Here is a 17,651-nt window from a genome sequence, read left to right as displayed (position 1 = left end):
GCTTGAAACATATAAGACCCTGAAGGGACTTGACAGGGTGGATGCTGAGAGGATTTTTCCCCTCATGGGGGGAATCTAGAACTAGGGGTCACTGTTTAAAAATAAGGGGTCGCCCTTTTAAATGTTTTCACTCAGAGGGCCGTGAGTGTTTGGAACTGTCTTCCTGAAAAGGTGGTGGAAGCAGAGTCTTTGAATGTTTTTAAGGCAGCGATGGATAGATTCTTGGTTATCAGCGGTAGGTGGGATGCAGATTTGAGGTTACCACCAGATCAGCCATGATCTTATTAAATGGCGGAGCAGGCTCGAGGGGCCGAATGGCCTCCTCCTGCTCCTTGTTCGTGTGTTAATACAGATGATGGTTGATTGGATTTGCTTGGGGCATTTTGCAGTATTGCATTGGGTTAAAAACTTTGCGAAAATATGGAACTTAGAATCACCTCTTTTCTCGGTGTCATGTTTGTGTTTCAGCTCTGGATTGCAGTAAAGCTGTTAGTATTGTTAAAGTTGCAATCTTCGTTTCGCAGTTTATGAATTTACAGCACTTTTATTGTGAGATTCTCATTTTTGCTTATTACAGTGCCTTGTGTTGTAAAACGACTGTTGATAACATGGTATTTATATTTACATTTATGGTTTTATGTTTATGTTCAGGTTTTATTGCTTTGATCGTCGATTGTTGCTTTGTTGTTTTGGAAGCTTACTTTGCAGATTTAGGCAATGACGCACCAACAGCGAGTTTGTGCCGCTGCATCAATGATCCCATACGGTGCCACATTACCAAATTAATTTGCATGGAGGTTAAGAATCAAACAGCACAGAATGAGACCATTCAGCCCTTCGTATCTGTGCAGGCTTTTTGAAAGAACTATCCATTTTGTCACCCCCTGCTCCCACCATTCTTTAACCCATTGCCTTGCATTTTCTTTCCCTTTTCATGTATTTACATAAATTCCTTTTGAAGGTTACTATTGGAGCTGCTTCCACAGACTTTTTAGGCAGTGCTTTCCAAGTTCAGATCAAAATCCTTCGTAATGTTGAACGCCTCTTTTAAATTTCCACTTACTCTTCTCTGCTCTAAGGAGAACAGTCCCAGCTTCTCCAGCCCCCCCTGTAACTAAGGTCCCTTGCCCTGGTAACATTCTCATCCACCACCTCCACACCAGCTCCAAGGCCTTGACATCCTTCCCAAAGTGTGGTTCCTAGAATTGGACACAATAATCCAGCGTTTTGTTCAAGGTGATGGTATCTATGCTCCAGCCAGGTATCTGCCTGTATAGTATCTGTTATGATACATTAATTATATTGTTAAGATACACAGGTGAAGGGGGTTGTTTAACTAAGTGCCTGGACACTTGAAAAGAGAGACTGCTGGGATGCAGGGTTAGTAGGTAGGAAGCAGATGTATGTAATGCTGCATTCTGTAAATGAACCTTTTATCAAGAAAAGTATTAGAGTGCAGTTTCATGTTTCACCAACTGGCTTGGGATTGAATCAACAGTTGAATTGAATTAACTACTCAGAAATGCATCGAGCCACATAAGGAAATATTGGACAAAGAGTTGGGCATTGGAGGAGGTGAGAGAGAGGTGGAGGGGTTTAGCCGAGGGTGTTCCAGGACCTGGGGCCCAAGTAGCTGAAGGCATGGCCACCAATAGTGGTGCAGTTAAACTCAGGGGTGGCTCAAGAGGAGGGCGAAAGGAGTTGAGATGGAGATTGGAGTCACCGAGGATGAAGAGTTGCTCAGGGAGGATATTTGGGATTCGTGAAGGAGGTAGAAAGTGAAGATTTCAATGGATGGCTGGAAAAAGGTGAGATGCTCGAAGGAGGAGAAGGTATCAGAGGAACAGGATGACAGAAAAGGGTATGGGGGTCACCCCCAGCAGTGGGGGCAGTTTGTGTGGGGTAGGTGGGGAAAGTTAAGCAAGGCTAAGGATATGTTCCCATTCTCTCTCATTCCACACTCTCATTTTTAATAATTTTTACTGAAGCAAGTTACTGCAGATGCTGAAAACCTGAAATAAAAAGAGAAAATGCTCAGCGTCTGTGGAGAGAGGGACAGAGTTAATGCCTCAGGCCGATAACCTTTCATTAGAACTGGAAGACGTTAAAGATTTAACAGGTATTAAACAACTTCAGAGGCGGGAGAAGGGGAGGGGAGGAGGGGAGTAAGGAACGAAAGGGAAGGCCTGTGATAGGGTGGGAGGCAGGAGAGATTAAACAGCGAAAGTGGAACAGTTCAGTAGGCCGAGGACAGAGAGATCAGACTGGGAGGCGTTCCACAAAGTGATCACCCGATCCCTGTTTGAGCTCGCCAGTGTAGAGCAGACCACATTGTGAACAGTGAGCACAATAGACTAAATTGAGGGAAGTACAGGTAAATTACTGTTTCACCTGGAACATGCGTTTGGGCCCTTGGTCAGTGGGGAAGGGGAAGGTAAAATAGCAGGGGTTGTTTCCCCTTTGCTCGGGTGGAGAGGTGCTGTCGGAAGGGAACGGTGGGTATTGCAAAGTTTCAAGTAGTTCATGCAGCTTTAGTTAATAGTGTTTATTGCTATTGGTGTAGATTTAAAATGATCTGAGTAAAATAAGAGTTCCAACATGAATAGTTTGGTTTATGAGTGCAAATACCATGCAAATGCTTCTACAATTGTAATTAATAGATTTGCTTCTGTATGGCTTAAAGCTTTGCCACAGCTTTTTGACAGCAATTTTTTGGGACTTTGCTGAATTATAGATTCCTGACGTGCAATGTAAGATTGGCAGAATCTGATAATTAATCAGTCACCCCATTCAGTCCAGTTACTGTGCGATGAAGAAAAGACAGCACATTTTTTAAGTTATGAATTGACTGAATTGTGTCACTGCGGGATACATATCAGACTCTGAACACCTTTCACAGAGTGAAATGTTAAATTTTAACGTTATGTAGAGAAAGCCATTGATAGATTAAATAGAGAGAAGCTGTTTCAGTGGCAGGTGGGTTGTTATCTAGAGGACACAGATTTTAGGTGATTGACAAAGGAGGGGCTGAGAAAGAAGAAAAGATTTATATTTTTCAGATGTCTCAAAGTGCTTTACAGTCAATGAAATGCTACTGAAGTAGTCACTGTTATAATGTAGGAAACACAGCAGCCAATTTGCACACAGCAAGCTCCCACAAAAATAAAATGTAATAATGATCAGATAACCTGTTTTTAGTGATGTTGTTTGTGGGATATATATATGTTGGTTTAATGTGTCAAACAAAAGGCGGCATCATTTGACAGTGTAGCACTCCTTCATTACTGCACTTGAGTCTCACCTTGATTTTTGTACTCAAGTCCTGGAGTGGGAGTTGAACCTGGAACCTTGTGATGAAGAGGTGAGAGTGCTACCCGCCGAGCCATGGCTGACAAGCAAACGAAGATAACCTTTCTCGTTGTGGTCTGGAACGCAGTGCCTAAAATAATGGTGGAAGAAGATTGGACACTAACTTTAAAAAGGGAACTCAATAAAGAGTTAAAAAGGGGAAATTAGCAGGGTGACGGGGATGGGGCAGGGAGAATATTGGGTAATTGGATAGCTCTTTCTGAAAGCCAGCACAGGCGCGATGGGCTGAAGTCTCTCTCTGTGCTGTACAATCCTCTGAGGAGTAAAACCAGAAAATCTTGGAAATAGCATCTGTGGAGCGAGAAGTAAGAGTTAATGTTTGAGGCCATGACTTTTCATAGAATGCTAAGCACTTAAATACTGATGCCTTGCTAATTTTGATGTTTGAACAGGATGTGCTGATGGAGTTGTTGGAACAATGTGCAGATGGGCTCTGGAAGGCTGAACGCTATGAGCTGATTTCTAATGTCTACAAGCTAATTATTCCGGTTTATGAGAAAAGGCGTGAATTTGAGGTAAGTTACAAGGATATAAAACAAAACAAAACAAAAAATGGGCAAGTCAGGCCAAGTGTAATCTTCCAACAAATAGTATCTTAATGCCAGATTAATCTGCTTATGTGGAGAAGTGTGGTGGCCCATGTGCTATTGGAGGAAAAAAGAAATGTTTTATGTGGGTGGTGGTCCCTTTAAGAACCAGCATCCAAGTCCTGGTTTTAAAAAAAACCAAGGTGCCAGTAAATGTGACCAGGTTGCATTGACGATGAACATAGGAAAAAGTGTCAACAAGTTAGTTATAGAGGTGAGATGGTTCCTCGGGGTGGTTCTCTGTTCAAGCAGTTCAGTTTTAGAGCTTAGAACAAGCTGAAGTGAAGGAAAATTTGGGTGAAATTCTGGGTGTTGGCTAAAGAGTTAAAACTCTTGTTAACTGAAGGACTCCAGTAACAGTAAGTTGAATTTCTGGTATTGCCCAGCTGAGGAGCGAGAGAGCTTTAGACACAAAACTCCACAGTTAAAGAATCTTAGAACCAGGAGACTTCTGACCCGAGGTGGCTACACTTAAGATGCCAGAGATCCCTACGTCAAAAGGGGAGCTTGCAACTTTAGGACTGTTGGAGGATATTTGAAAGGACCACCTTGCCAGAAGTAAGTGGAAGGCCCAAGAAACCTCAGCCCATTGACAGAGTAACCAGATCAAGCGGTTAATCTTCCAAGCTTTGATAAGTAGCTGACTTGAGGGTTTTGGGGTGTAAGTTAACAGGCATAGAAGGGAAGTGGAGTTGATTAATACATTCAATCTGGAGTATAAATAACTCTGTCCATTGTATTTTTATTATCTTTATTGTAACTGTCTATTTAAGATAGAGTGTAGTTATTATAGTTCACGCTCTTTGATTTTTGTGTGGTAAAATTCTTTTGTTTAAATTGTAAATGTTCTGGCTCCATTCTTTTAATAAATACCTGCGTTTTCGGCTCCTTAAAAAAAAATATTGATAACCTTTCTGGTTGTGGTCTGGAACGCAGTGCCTGAAATAATGGTGGAAGAAGATTTGACACTAACTTTAAAAAGTTCCTGGTCTCTACCGAGATCATAACAGAAGGTGAAAAGAAGGATTTAGGTAGATAATGCGAGAACTGAGAGACTCTACCTATCAGGAGGCATTGCACAGTCTGCGGCTCCTTTCTCCAGGAAAGGGAAGATTGAGGATGACCTGATTGAGGCCTTTGTAATTATGAAGGAGGAGGATGATGTAGGGATGATTCCATGTGTGGGGGAGATCAAAACTAGAGGATTATAAATATTAAATGGCGACGAATGAACCCAGTAGGGAATTCAGGAGACATTTCTTTATCCAGAGAGTGGTGAGAATGTGGAACTTGCTACCACAGGGAGCGGTTGAGGTGAACAATATAGATACATTTTAGGGGAAACTAGATAAACACATGAGGGAGAAAGGAATGGAAGGACATGTTGATAGGGTGAGATTAAGTAAGAGTGGGAGGAGGCTCGTGTAAAATATAAACACCAACATAGATCCATTTGGGCTGAATGGCCTGATTCTGTGCTGTAATATCCTTTGTAAATTAATAATGCTCTTCAAGTCAAAGAAAAAAAATGAGAAAAAGTAATCTCTTTGCCTGTTGAATTTTTGCTGAATGAATTTGTAGGGGGGGGTGAAATTCAATCTGACTCTTTTTACTCTGTACCTTGCAGAAACTTGCCCATCTCTACGAAACTCTTCATCAAGCTTACAAAAAAATCGCTGAAGTTATCCACACAGGAAAACGACTGCTGGGCACCTACTTTCGGGTTGCCTTTTTTGGGCAGGTAATTAATTATCCTCTTCCTATTTCATGTCTGTATTGACTAGTTTCTACAGCGAGCAACTTGAAACTTTACTGCAGTAAAGTGGGGACTGATCTGTCCTTTGAAAAGATTTGATAGTTTTTGGCTAAAACTTCTAAAAGTTTTGACAGCGTAAAGAAAAAGGAAACTACTTCCCAGTGGCAGGAGGATCAGAAACCAGAGGACGCAGATTTAAGATAATTGGCAAAAGAACCAGAGGGAGAGAGTATTTGATGCAAAAAGTTTTAATGATCAGTGGTAACTTTCAAAAGGGAATTGGATATATGCTTGAAGGGCTGAAAATTGCAGGACTGTTGGGAAAGAGCAGAGGAGTGGGACTAATTGAATACCTCTTTCAAAGGGCCAGCACAGGCACAGTGGGCAGAATGGCTTCCTTCTCTACTGCAAGATTCTGCCTGTTATTCTGTTCATTCTCACTGGCGACCTTCAAGATGCTCGCAGCTTAATTTATTTAAGGGTGTTCTTAATTGAAGTTGGAGCAACACATGATTCCTGAACTTGTAAACAAGTGGAAATGTGCTCGGGGAGACTGTGGGGGGAGCTAAAAACAATTGGCGATTTAAGTTGTAAACGCTTTTCTTAATTTGAATTAACAGAGGATTTTTTTTTTTAAAACATGGGTCTGAAATGTTTTGTTTTGCTAAATGCCTTGCTACTCGTAGCATTTATGTTAAGTTGCAGCATCTCATTAATACATTCTTTCCACTCTTTCCTCCTCTTTAAGGCAGCGGTAAGTTGTGCACTCAGGTCCTATCGTGTGAGCCGTGAGCACTTAATGTTCCTTGGTGTGGCCTTGTTTGTCTGTGTCTGAAGTCACCTGCTTTGCAATCATAACCGTCTAGCTAAACATAGAGGGTAGCAGTGCTAGGAACACCATCTGCCCGTTGCCTTGCCTTGTTTGTAGTGGTGCATGTCGAGGAGTGGAAACACTTGGCTGAACCCGCAGTCCACTTTACATTTAATAAATCACCAGCCCAGTTAAAAAAAAGAATTCCCGTACACGCAGCCTTAAAACTCACTGAAGCATTGCCAAGTTTGATTCTCTTTTTTTTTGTCGTTAGGTTTGCTGTGTTTTTTTTTTAAGTTTTAGGTGATTTCTCTGCCGTGACTGCTAGGAATAAATGTGATTATCATTTTGTTCTTTGTTTTTTATTAACCTTTGTAGCAATACCAGTTTACAGACAATGAGAGCGATGCGGAGGTAAATCAATAATGGTTTCACAAATAATGCAGTAGAGCTCGCTGCATTAGAGGCACTCTGGTTTGATGTGGGTAGTTTTGTCAGTCTATGAAAAATGCACATCACCCATGCTTCATAAAATTCTTGTACATCACCCATTATCATCTTCTTAGTGCAATGATACTTAGTGCACCCAGTTATATACTGTTTTTGTCTGACTGGTTGAACTCCATGTACTGTATTTAGTTTGCCCAACTTTTGTTCCTTTTTCCGTCTGTGCCTATTTTCGGTGCTATTCGTGATTTTTTTTTTAACATACCAACTGGGTCCCGAATGTGACCTGGATCCAGATAAATACTGCCTGAGTCACACAACATGGACTGCTTTTGAGGGCCGCTGTTACTGAGCCATTGGGAGTGTTGTGGCAGGCAAAAGCTTTGCACAGTTTTGCAAAAGCCTTGCTTATTGTGTGGAGAACCAGCACTGGCATCCAAGAGCCAAACCTTGTTTAAGAAAAAAAGTCATTAAAATCTCAGACATTGAGCAAAATTTAAAACTTTTATACCTGATCCTTTGCTTAACAGAAATGGGAAGAATTAACCTCAAATCTTCAAAGCCAAAGAAAGCTACCATTCAAGTCCTGTTGGGAAAAAAAGTTTTCATAATCGATACATTATTTTAAAATCTAACCTTTTCTGGATATTTTCAATTAATTTGGTTGCCAAGTATGATTTGTAATTAATCCCGTATGTCCAAGCTTTGTGAGTCTGATGTTCTGGCTTTGTACTAACCTGAAGAGCAGTACAAGCAGTTGTGTATAACTGGCACCGAGTTCCCATCTTATTGTCACTGAAAGTAAAATGAGACCTAGATTCTTCTTCTCCCCAAAGGAACTAGAAAAGTGTATTGGGTAAAAAAAAAAACCAAAATTATTTGGTAACATGGCATTGGCCAGATTGAACACTTATAACATACAACCAGAGATGAGAATCGCTGTATGTTTACAGCTATTCCTTCCAAAAATTATTCAAAACCAGTTGGCTTTAAAGTTGCAACTTGGGGAAATTTGGAGAATCTTTTGTTTGTCTATTTCAAGTCTTTGAGTTGACTTTGGTTCATCACCCAACACATCTGCTTAGTGAGAGTGTTTGTTTTTCACACGTCCACCTGGCTTATTTAGCATTATTTTTAACAGGGATTCTTTGAGGACGAGGACGGCAAGGAATACATTTACAAAGAGCCAAAACTGACCCAGCTGTCGGAGATCTCCCAGCGACTTCTGAAACTTTACTCGGACAAGTTTGGCTCAGAGAACGTGAGGATGATTTACGATGATGGGAAGGTGAGGAGAGCGGCGTTTGAAAATGTCTGCCTTCTTTGACAATTCTGCTGTCTTCTTAAGCTCTTCCTTATCACTTAATCTTAGGCAACCTGTTGCTTCTTTGATGCATTGTTCCCCTTAAGAAACGCAGCTGGTGCCCGTCCGAGAATTTCCAAGATTTCAACATATCTGGAGGATATGAGGTGTACAAGCCATGGTCTATTGTTTAAGGTTATAAAAAATATCTTAGTAACTCCTACGTTCATATTTCTGATTAGAAATACCTTAAGGTTTGTTAAAGACTTTCTGGATCCAAAAATGTAGCAGAACTGAGGTAAACAGGACCCTAGTCTAATTGGCAAAAGACTTAAAGGAAGGTGCTGCATTTAATAAATACTTACAGCTGTCCTCACTGCCCATTGTAAGAAGGATTAATGTGCATCATTAACTGCACCACCAGAATTTCCACCACATGGAATCATTTTGACAGCATCTTCCAAACCCTTGACTTTTACCATCTACAAGGACAAGGGCAGCAGACACATCGAAACACCACCACCTGCAAATTCCCCTCCAAGCCGCTCATCATTCTGACTGGAAATATAGTGCCGTTCCTTCACTGTCGCTGGGTCAAAATCCTGGAACTCTCTCCCTAACAGCACTGTGGGTGTACCTACACCACATGGACTGCAGCGGTTCAAGGAGGCAGCTCACCACCACCTTCTCAAGGGCAATTGGGGATGCGCATAAATGCTGACCCAGCCAGTGAAGCCTGTGCCCCAAGAATGAATTAGAGAAAAACTCCCTTCGGCTGTGAATTGAGTGACTGAAGGTGCTCTCTTTCTCAAGCTCTAGCTATCAGTCAACAACAGCTTGCATTTATATAGTGCCTTTACTGTAGTAAAATTCCCAAAGTACTTCGCCAAACAAAATCTGACACTGAGCTACATAACAAGATGCCAGGACAGGTGACCAAAAGCACAATCAAAGAAGTAGATTTTAAGGAGCATGTTAACGAAGGAGAGAGAGGGGCAAAGGTTCAGGGAAGGAACTTCAGGGCTCAATCACCAGTGATGGAGGGAAGGAAGTAGGTGGTTCACAAGTTTCCCGAAATAGAGGAATGCAGAGATCCCACAGAGCTGCAGGAGTTTGGAGGGAGGGAGGTCCAGAGAGAAGATCAGATGCTTCCCTTGCCAATCAGAAACTGACATACTGCACAAGTGTCCACGCTTATCTTACATATAACAATGTTCCAAAGTGCTTTGTAACCAATTGAATTTCTTTCAAGTGCAGTCACTCTTAATGTAGCCAAACATGACCTTACGATTCTCCAATCATCAAATCTTACCGCACAGAAAGAGGCCGGTTCGGCCCATCATGCCAATGCCAGCTCTTCGAAAGAATTGTCCAATTAATCCCACTGCCCCTGCTCCTTCCCTGTGGCCCAGCAATCTTTTTTTCTCTTCCCTGTGTTAAATTTCATCTGCCATGTGTCTGCTCATTTCCCCAGCCTGTCCTCGGATTTAACTCGCCCTACTTATTTTATTCTTTCATGGGACATTGGCGTCGCTGGCAAGGCCAGTATTTGTTGCCCATCCCTAATTGTCCTTGAGCGAGTGGACATTTCAGGGGGCAGTTAAGAGTCAGCCACATTGCTGTGGGTCTGGAGTCACATGTAGGCCAGACCGGGTAAAGATGGCAGATTTCCTTCCCTAAAGGACATTAGCCTACCAGAAATCAAAACCGAAAGTGATGGAAAAACCCAGCAGGGCTGGCAGCATCTCTGGGCAAAGAAACAGTGTTAACGTTTTGAGCCCAATATAACTTCTTCCCAACTCTTAGTGAACCAGATGGGTTTTTTTTTATGACCATCGATGATAGTTTCAGGGCCACCACTTCTGAGTCTCGCTTTCAATTCCAGGTTTTATTGATTGAATTTAAATTCTGTCAGCTGCCGTGGTGGGATTTGAACCCATGTCACTAGAGCATTAGCCTGGGCCTCTGGATTACTAGTCCAGTGATATTACTGCTACGCCACCACCCCCCTTCCCATTGGTTACTGCAATTCTGTGTTTTGTTTCATCTGCAAACTGTGAAATTTATGCCTTTCATCCCCAAATCTGGGTCATCAGTCTGAATGCAGAAAGAGTAGTAGCCCCTACACTGGCCCCTGGAGATACCACTGCCACTTGCCTTATGTCTATACAATAGCCATTCACCACACAAATATCAAATGAGAGGATTGACCAGTTAACCTGATGTTGGTGTTGGCTTGATACTGAGGCCGAACCTGTTTGGAAGGTAGCATCTTGGAAAAGAAGAGGGAATTTACATTTATATAGCGCCTTTCACCACCACATGTCTCTGAATGATGCCTTCGTTTGTTCCAGTGTGTCTTGCACCCCCTCTTTTTTTAAGTTGAGATTCGTTCCTCTGTCAAAATGTTAACTTGTCCTTGACGTAATGCCACAGATTATATTTGCTCCAGTGAAGTTATATTATTTTTGAAAAGGTCAACCCAAAAGACTTGGACTCGAAATATGCCTACATCCAAGTGACATACGTGACGCCATATCTCGACGAGAAGGAGTTGCTGGACAGGAAAACAGATTTCGAGAAAAGCCACAATATTCAGCGGTTTGTATTTGAGATGCCGTTCACCATCTCTGGAAAGAAGCAAGGAGGAGTTGAGCAACAGTGCAAGAGGAGAACAATTCTAACAAGTAAGTGCCATTTCTCACTGCTCTGTTCCATCCTCGATAAAAACACCCCCCCAGGAGACTCCTTCACCATCCCTGTGGTTTCTGACCTACATTGTTGGCCATCTGGCAACGCCCTCAGTTTTGAAATTCTCATCCGTGTTTTCCGATCCCTCCATGGCCTCGCCCCTCCCTGTCTTTGTAATCTCCTCCAGCCAGCAACACTCCAAAGATGCCTGTGTTCCTCCAATTCCGGCCTCTTAAGCATCCCCAATTTTACTGGCTCCACCATTGGCAGCCGTGCCTTCAGCTGCCTATGGGCCCTGTGCTCTGGAATTCCCTCCCTAAACCTCATCACCTCTCTCTCTCCTTTTAAAAATCATATCAAAACCCACCTCTTTGACCAAGATTTTGGCCACCTACCCTGCTATCTCCTTATGTGGCTTGGTGTCAAATCTGGTCTAACAATGCTCCTGTGAAGCGCTTTTACTATTTTAAAGGCGCTACATAAATGCAGGTTGTTGTATGGATATAGTCTGTCTGAACTTTTGAGTAAAGTGAAATTATTCTTTGTGTTTTGATGTCAAACAACTCACAACCTCCGCAACATGTACCCAAAGTAAGGCCTGTTGAATTTATTTTTGCAGTCGCTGCAAATGACTTTTTTCACCAGATTAAAGTTATCAGATCACTACAAAACCAATTGCAAAAGGGGGTGTAAGCGTTTTTGAAAATGTTGCCCACACATTGGACCATCCCGTTTATAGCTGGGACCAAACACTGTCTAAAATGGTTGAAAAAATTTGATCCTAAATAATAGGCCACAGAAAAGCACCAGCCAGAGAATAATTCCTTTCATTTTAATTTTGGCTCCCTCAAAAGGGAATGCAATATTTTACAATGGCAGAATCTGTTTTCCTTACTCTTAGCTTGTGAAGAAATTTTAGTAAGTGAACACTTAAAGGATCATGTTACTACTGCCAGCGCATATGCCAAAAACCAGGGGCTGTTTGTAACACACGGGCTGAGTTTCCTCCTCTCCCCACCCCTTCCTCCTCCGCACCCCTTCCTCCTCCGCGCTCAGGTCTGCACTAACATAAGATACAGAGGGCAGGAGGGCCTTTAAATTTGTAGCTGTGGCCGACTTCCCGTTCACACCATAATCCCTGGTGCCGCGTGATGCCCCGGACTAGAGGCCCGCCTGGGCACAGCGCCCCCTTCACACCGCTAATTGCCCACATTCCTGCTGGGCGGCCGCTGATTGGCCACCCACTGCTTGATTCTCCGCACTGAGACTGCGAGAGTGGACCACTCACTTTCCCTTCCACCTTCTCCCCCCCTCCCCCCTCCGCCAACCCCACCACACCCCACCAAAAGCTGTAAAATCCAACTCTAGGACTTCCAGAAACACTTTCGGATAAGAAATCAGCTGCGCCTGGAACCGTACAAGTTTATTGTGCAGCAGCAGGCCATTTGGCCCATTGTATCTGTGCTAGCATTCCTGTTAAACCAATGCAAAACAAAACCCAGTGCCTTGTTTCCTGTTCTCGAGCCCTGTTTGTTCTTCTGCTTCAACTATTTATTGCATTTTCCATTTAAAGGGCCCAGTGATCTTTGCCTCAACTATTCCCTGGGGCAGTGCGTTCCAAGCTCTGAAAGATCACTGTTTAAAGCAACTTCTCACTCTCGTCAAAATTTGAGTTGATGAATTTTCATCACTTGACTCCCCCACCAGAGAGAGTAGCCTGTCCCTGTTCACGTTACCATCACTTCTCAAACCTTTCTTAAAATTTCCTCCTGGCTTTCTCTGCTTCAGTAGAAATAGTCCAAGTGTCTCAAGTCTTTCCTCATAGCTAGAACTTCTCATTCCTGGCCACACCTGGGTGAATCTACATTGCTCACTCTAGTTTTAATGTCCTTTCTAGAATGGAGTCTCCAAAACTGTACACTATGCCCTAACTGAGGCCTAGCCAGTGTTTTGGACATGTTTCTCATTGTTTTGTCCTCATACTCAATGCATCTATTTACGCACCAAATGCCGTTGACTTTTTTATGGCTTTATCAAGCTACAACTCCCACATAGGAGCAGGAGTAGGCCATTCAGCCCATCAAGCCTGCTCCGCCATTCAATATGATCATGGTTGATCAGCCACTTCAATGCCTTTTTCCCACACTATCCCCATATCCTTTTACCTCACTGGTATTTAGAAATCTGTCAATCTCTGCTTTAAATATACTCAATGACTGATCTTCCACAGCCCTCTGGGGTAGAGAATTCCAAATATTCACAACCCTCTCAGTAAAAAAAATTCCCCTCATCTCAGTTCTCAGTGGCTTTCCCCATATTTTGAAATTGTGTCCCCCGGTTCTAGACTCCCCAACCAGGGGAAACATCTTACCTGTGTCTACCCTGTCTGTCCCTTTTAAGTATTTTGTAGGTTTCAATGAGATCACCTCTCATTCTTTGAAACTCTAGAGAACACAGGCCCAGTTTCCCCAGTCTCTCTTCATAAAACAGTCCCACCATCCCGAGAACTGGTGAACCTTTGTTGCACTCCCTCTATGGCAATAATATCCTTCCTAAGGTAAGGGGACTAAAACTGCACCCAGTACTCCAGGTGTGGTCTAACCAAGGTTCTATACAATTGAAGCAAGAATTTGCTACTCCTGTACTCAAATCCTCTTGCAACATTCAGGATTGTCTTGAAGTCTCTATCTTCATCTACCCCCTTCAGTATCTTTCCTGTGTTGCCTTGTTTGTCCTCCCAAAGTGTGTTACCTTGCACTTGTCCACACTAAATCAAACTTACTACTGAAGAAGAGTCATCGTGGACTCAAAATGTTAACTCTGTTCCTCTCTCCACAGATGCTGTCAGACTTGCTGAGTCTTTTCCAACATTTCTGTTCTTACTTTGAATTTAAATCAGCCCGCCCATCCTGATAACCTCCTTCTGTCTTTCTGAAGCCTTTTGCACTCCTCCATGCCAAAGCTCCTCAGCAAATTTAGATAATGTATTCAATTTGAGGAGGATGTCTTCTGGCGCAGTGGGTAGTGTCCCTACCTCTGGACCAAAAGCTCTGGGTTCAAGTCCCACTCCAGGATTTGTTGGCCATGGTAGGTGTATTCATAACACAGCCAAATAGGTCGATTATCAGCCTGTAAATCCTTCCAATAAGCCTGATGGCAAGGGGTAAGAGCGGGAGAGTTTCCTGGTCAGCCATATTGCAGACAGCACCAGCACAACCACTGCAGCACTTTGCCAAGCATCATCATGGACCAATCCAATGGAAGTCCATGGTTGCCAAAAATTCTTAGGATATGGTACCTGAAGGAAGAGGAGGATTCAAGTTGAGAGTGAATAAAAGTGGGCCTCGGATATGCATCTTTTTCAACCCTTCTCCAATCCGTGTAACACCCTAACTCTTGTACCTTGTCCACCACTCAATTTTCTCGCCTGATTGCTGCATTTCTTCTGGTATTATAGGCCTGTATTTTTCTAACAAATCAGCTATGCAACACCTTTAATAAATAACTCCATGCTGGCTGCCCTTGATAAGTCCATGCTGAGAGTTATGAAGATGTAATATTATAAGCCAGGACGATCTGTATGAAGGAATCAGGATTGGATGTTAGGGTATTGAGAAAGAATCACACAAGATATTTGCAACTTGTTTAATCTCCAGGGCAATCAAGGATGGGCAATAAATGTTGACCTTGCCAGCAACACCCACATCCCCTGAATGAATACAAATAACTCCATCAGGATGCCTTGTGGAATTGTTCCTTATCGAACAAAGAAATGAAGTAAAAACCTAGGACCATGAAAAGAAAGAATTTGCATTTATATAGCACCTTTTGTAAGCTCAGGATGTCCCAGAGGGCTTGACAGCCAGCGCAGCACTTCTGAAGTGTAGTCACTGTCGCAGTGTAGAAACAAGATGATCTATGAACCACACAGCCTTTCCCAATCATGCGTTGCAGTTGGGTAATTAAAGACGCCTTACCGTAGTCCAATGTGGTATGGGATGGTGCCAGATGATGATCTTGGCTTTATCTTCTACACAGAAACTTCACGTAACTAATGCTGTAATGATAATTTGATGACACCCTATAAAAATTCGTCAGTCTGTATTTTCTAGTCAGGTATGCTTCAGCATATGTTAAAATGAAATATAATTAGTTTGTGTGTGTGTGTGTGTATTTATCAGTCTCCACTTACTGTCATTATTCACTGATTACAAGTTCACTTTGCTTGTTCACCTCTAGATTTGATTAATCCTAAGCCCTGACTGGTATCCCATCTCCATTCTTCACAAATTTGGCTGCCCATAGGTTGTCTTGCGCCAAGTCCCGCTCACCCACCACCTCAAACCCTGCTATTATGCTACATCGGTTCCCCAATCCCGAGAGCATTAAGTTAACATTCCTTTATCTTCAAATTCCATTACTTAATATGCTTTACTGACTGTATCACTGTGGCATCCGCCAACCTTTCAAGCCCTTCTTTAACCCCCATCTCTTCAACCGCCATTTAGGGGAGGCGGTAGCATACTGCTAATATCACTGGACTAGTGATCCAGAGGCCCAGACATGGGTTCAAATCCCACCACAGCAGCTGGTGGAATTTAAATTCAATTAATAAATCAAGAATTGAAAGCTAGTCTCAGTAATGGTGACCATGAAACTATCATCGGTTGTCATAAAAACCCATCTGGTTCATAAATGTCCTTTAGGGAAGGAAACCTGCCGACCTCACCTGGTCTGGCCTACATGTGACTCCGGGTCCACAGCAATGTGGTTGACTCTTAACTGCCCCCTGAAATGGCCTCGCAAGCCTCTCAGTTCAAGGGCAACCAGGGATGGGCAACAAGTGCTGGCCTTGCCAGTGACACCTACATCCCGTCAAAGAATATATTTTTTTTAAAATCTGCACCTTTCAATCCTCTGGCCTTTTATCTATCCCTTCACCCTGCCACTTTTGATAAAGTTTTTAGTTACACTGACCCAACTCCAAGGCCCCCTCCAAATACATCCACAGCTCTCTCTCCACTTTTAAGAAATGCTTCGGGTAAGAGGGTCAGCCCTTTAAGACTGAGATGAGGAGCAATTTCTTACTGATGGGATTGTGAATCTTTGGCATTCTCTACTCCAGAGGGCTGTGGGCGGTCAGTCATTGAGTCTATTTTCATTGGGTCATTTTTGGATTGACACGCTCTCACTAGTGGAGTGCCACAGGGATCAGTGCTGGGGGCTTCAACTGTTTACAATCTTTATCGGTGAACTGGATTAAGGGACCGAGTGTACGGTTGCTAAATTTGCTGAGTTAGGCAGGAGAGAGTCCTTGTGGAGAGGACGTGAGGAAAATGTGAACTTATTAACTTTGGCAAGCAGAATAGAAAAGAAGCATATGATTTAAACAGGGAGAGGTTGCAGAACACTGGGGTACAGAGGGATCTGGGTGTCCTGGTAGTTGAATCACAAAAAGTTAGTATGCAGTTAACAGCAAGTGATTAGGAAGGCAAGTGAAATGTTGCCATTTATTGCAAGGAGAATGGAATATAAAAGTAGAGATGTTTTGCTACATCTGTACAGGGCCTTGGTGAGACTGCATCTGGAACACTGTGTACAGTTTTGGTTTCCTTACTTAGGAAAGGATATAAATGCATTAGAGGCAGTGCAGAGAAGGTTCACTGGACTGATTCCTGGGATGAAGGGATTATATGAGGAAAGGTTGAACATTGGAGTTTAGATGAATGAGAGGTGATCTCATTGAAACTTATATGATACTGAGGGAACTTGACCAGGTAGATGCTAAAAGGATGTTTCCCCTTGTGGGAGAGACTAGAACCAGGGGACACAGTTTAAAAATAAGAGGTCTCCCGTTTAAGATGGAGATGAGAATTTTTTCTCACAAAGTGTTGTCAGTCAGTGGAATTCTCTTCCCTGTAGAGCGGTGGAGGCCGGGTCAATTAATATTTTCAAAGCTGAGTTAGGTCGATTCTCAACTGACAAGGGAATCAAAGGGTATAGGGGGTAGACAGGGGAGGCCACAATCAGATCAGCCATGGTCTTATCAAATGGTGGAGCAGGTTCAAGGGGCCGAATGGCCTACTCCTCCTAATTCATATGTTCGTATGTTCAAGACTGAGATTGATAGATTTTTGGACATAAAGGAAAAACAGGGTTAGAGCAGCAGAATGGAGTTTAACCATGTTCTTACTGAATGGTGTAACAGGCGCAAGGGGCTGAATGGCCTCCTCCTGTTTCTATGCTCAACAATAACAGCAACTTACTTTTCTAAAACACTTTTAACATAATAGAATGTCCCAAGGCGCTTCACAGGAATGTTATAAAACCAAGCATGACACTGAGTCACATAAGGAGATATTAGGTCAGATGACCAAAAGCTTGGTCAAAGAAGGAAGTTTTAAGGAATGTCTTAAAGGAGGAAAGCGAGATGGAGAGATGTAGGGAGGGAATTCAAGATCTTGGGGTTCAGACAACTGAAGGTACAGCCACCAATGGTGGAGTGATTATAATTGGGAGTGCACAGAGGGCCAGAATTAGAGGAGTTCAGTGATCTCAAAGGGTTGTGGGGTTGGAGGAGATTACAAAGATAGGGAGGGGCCAGGCACAGAGGGATTTGAAAACAAGGAAGAGGAGAACTCTAAAATCAAGATGTTGTTTCACCAGGTCAGCGAAACATAGTGGGTG

General features: G+C 42.8%; 1 protein-coding gene across 2 annotated transcripts in view; it reads left to right on the top strand.

The window, feature by feature from the left end:
• The window catches only part of LOC144683047 (dedicator of cytokinesis protein 9-like), a 304,955-nt gene that overhangs the window by 265,873 nt on the left and 21,431 nt on the right, over positions 1-17,651 (top strand). For both annotated transcript variants that reach the window (XM_078546055.1, XM_078546054.1), the window contains exons 46-49: positions 3,762-3,884; positions 5,584-5,697; positions 8,112-8,258; positions 10,750-10,960. In XM_078546055.1, the coding sequence (XP_078402181.1) occupies positions 3,762-3,884; positions 5,584-5,697; positions 8,112-8,258; positions 10,750-10,960 (595 nt within the window). The remainder of the gene's footprint in view (positions 1-3,761; positions 3,885-5,583; positions 5,698-8,111; positions 8,259-10,749; positions 10,961-17,651) is intronic.

Source organism: Cetorhinus maximus, chromosome 7 (genome assembly GCF_964194155.1).
Source record: "Cetorhinus maximus chromosome 7, sCetMax3.hap1.1, whole genome shotgun sequence".
Lineage (NCBI taxonomy): Eukaryota > Metazoa > Chordata > Chondrichthyes > Lamniformes > Cetorhinidae > Cetorhinus > Cetorhinus maximus.
The sequence above is the reverse complement of the archived record's forward strand: the minus strand, read 5'-3'. Positions and strand labels throughout refer to the sequence as shown.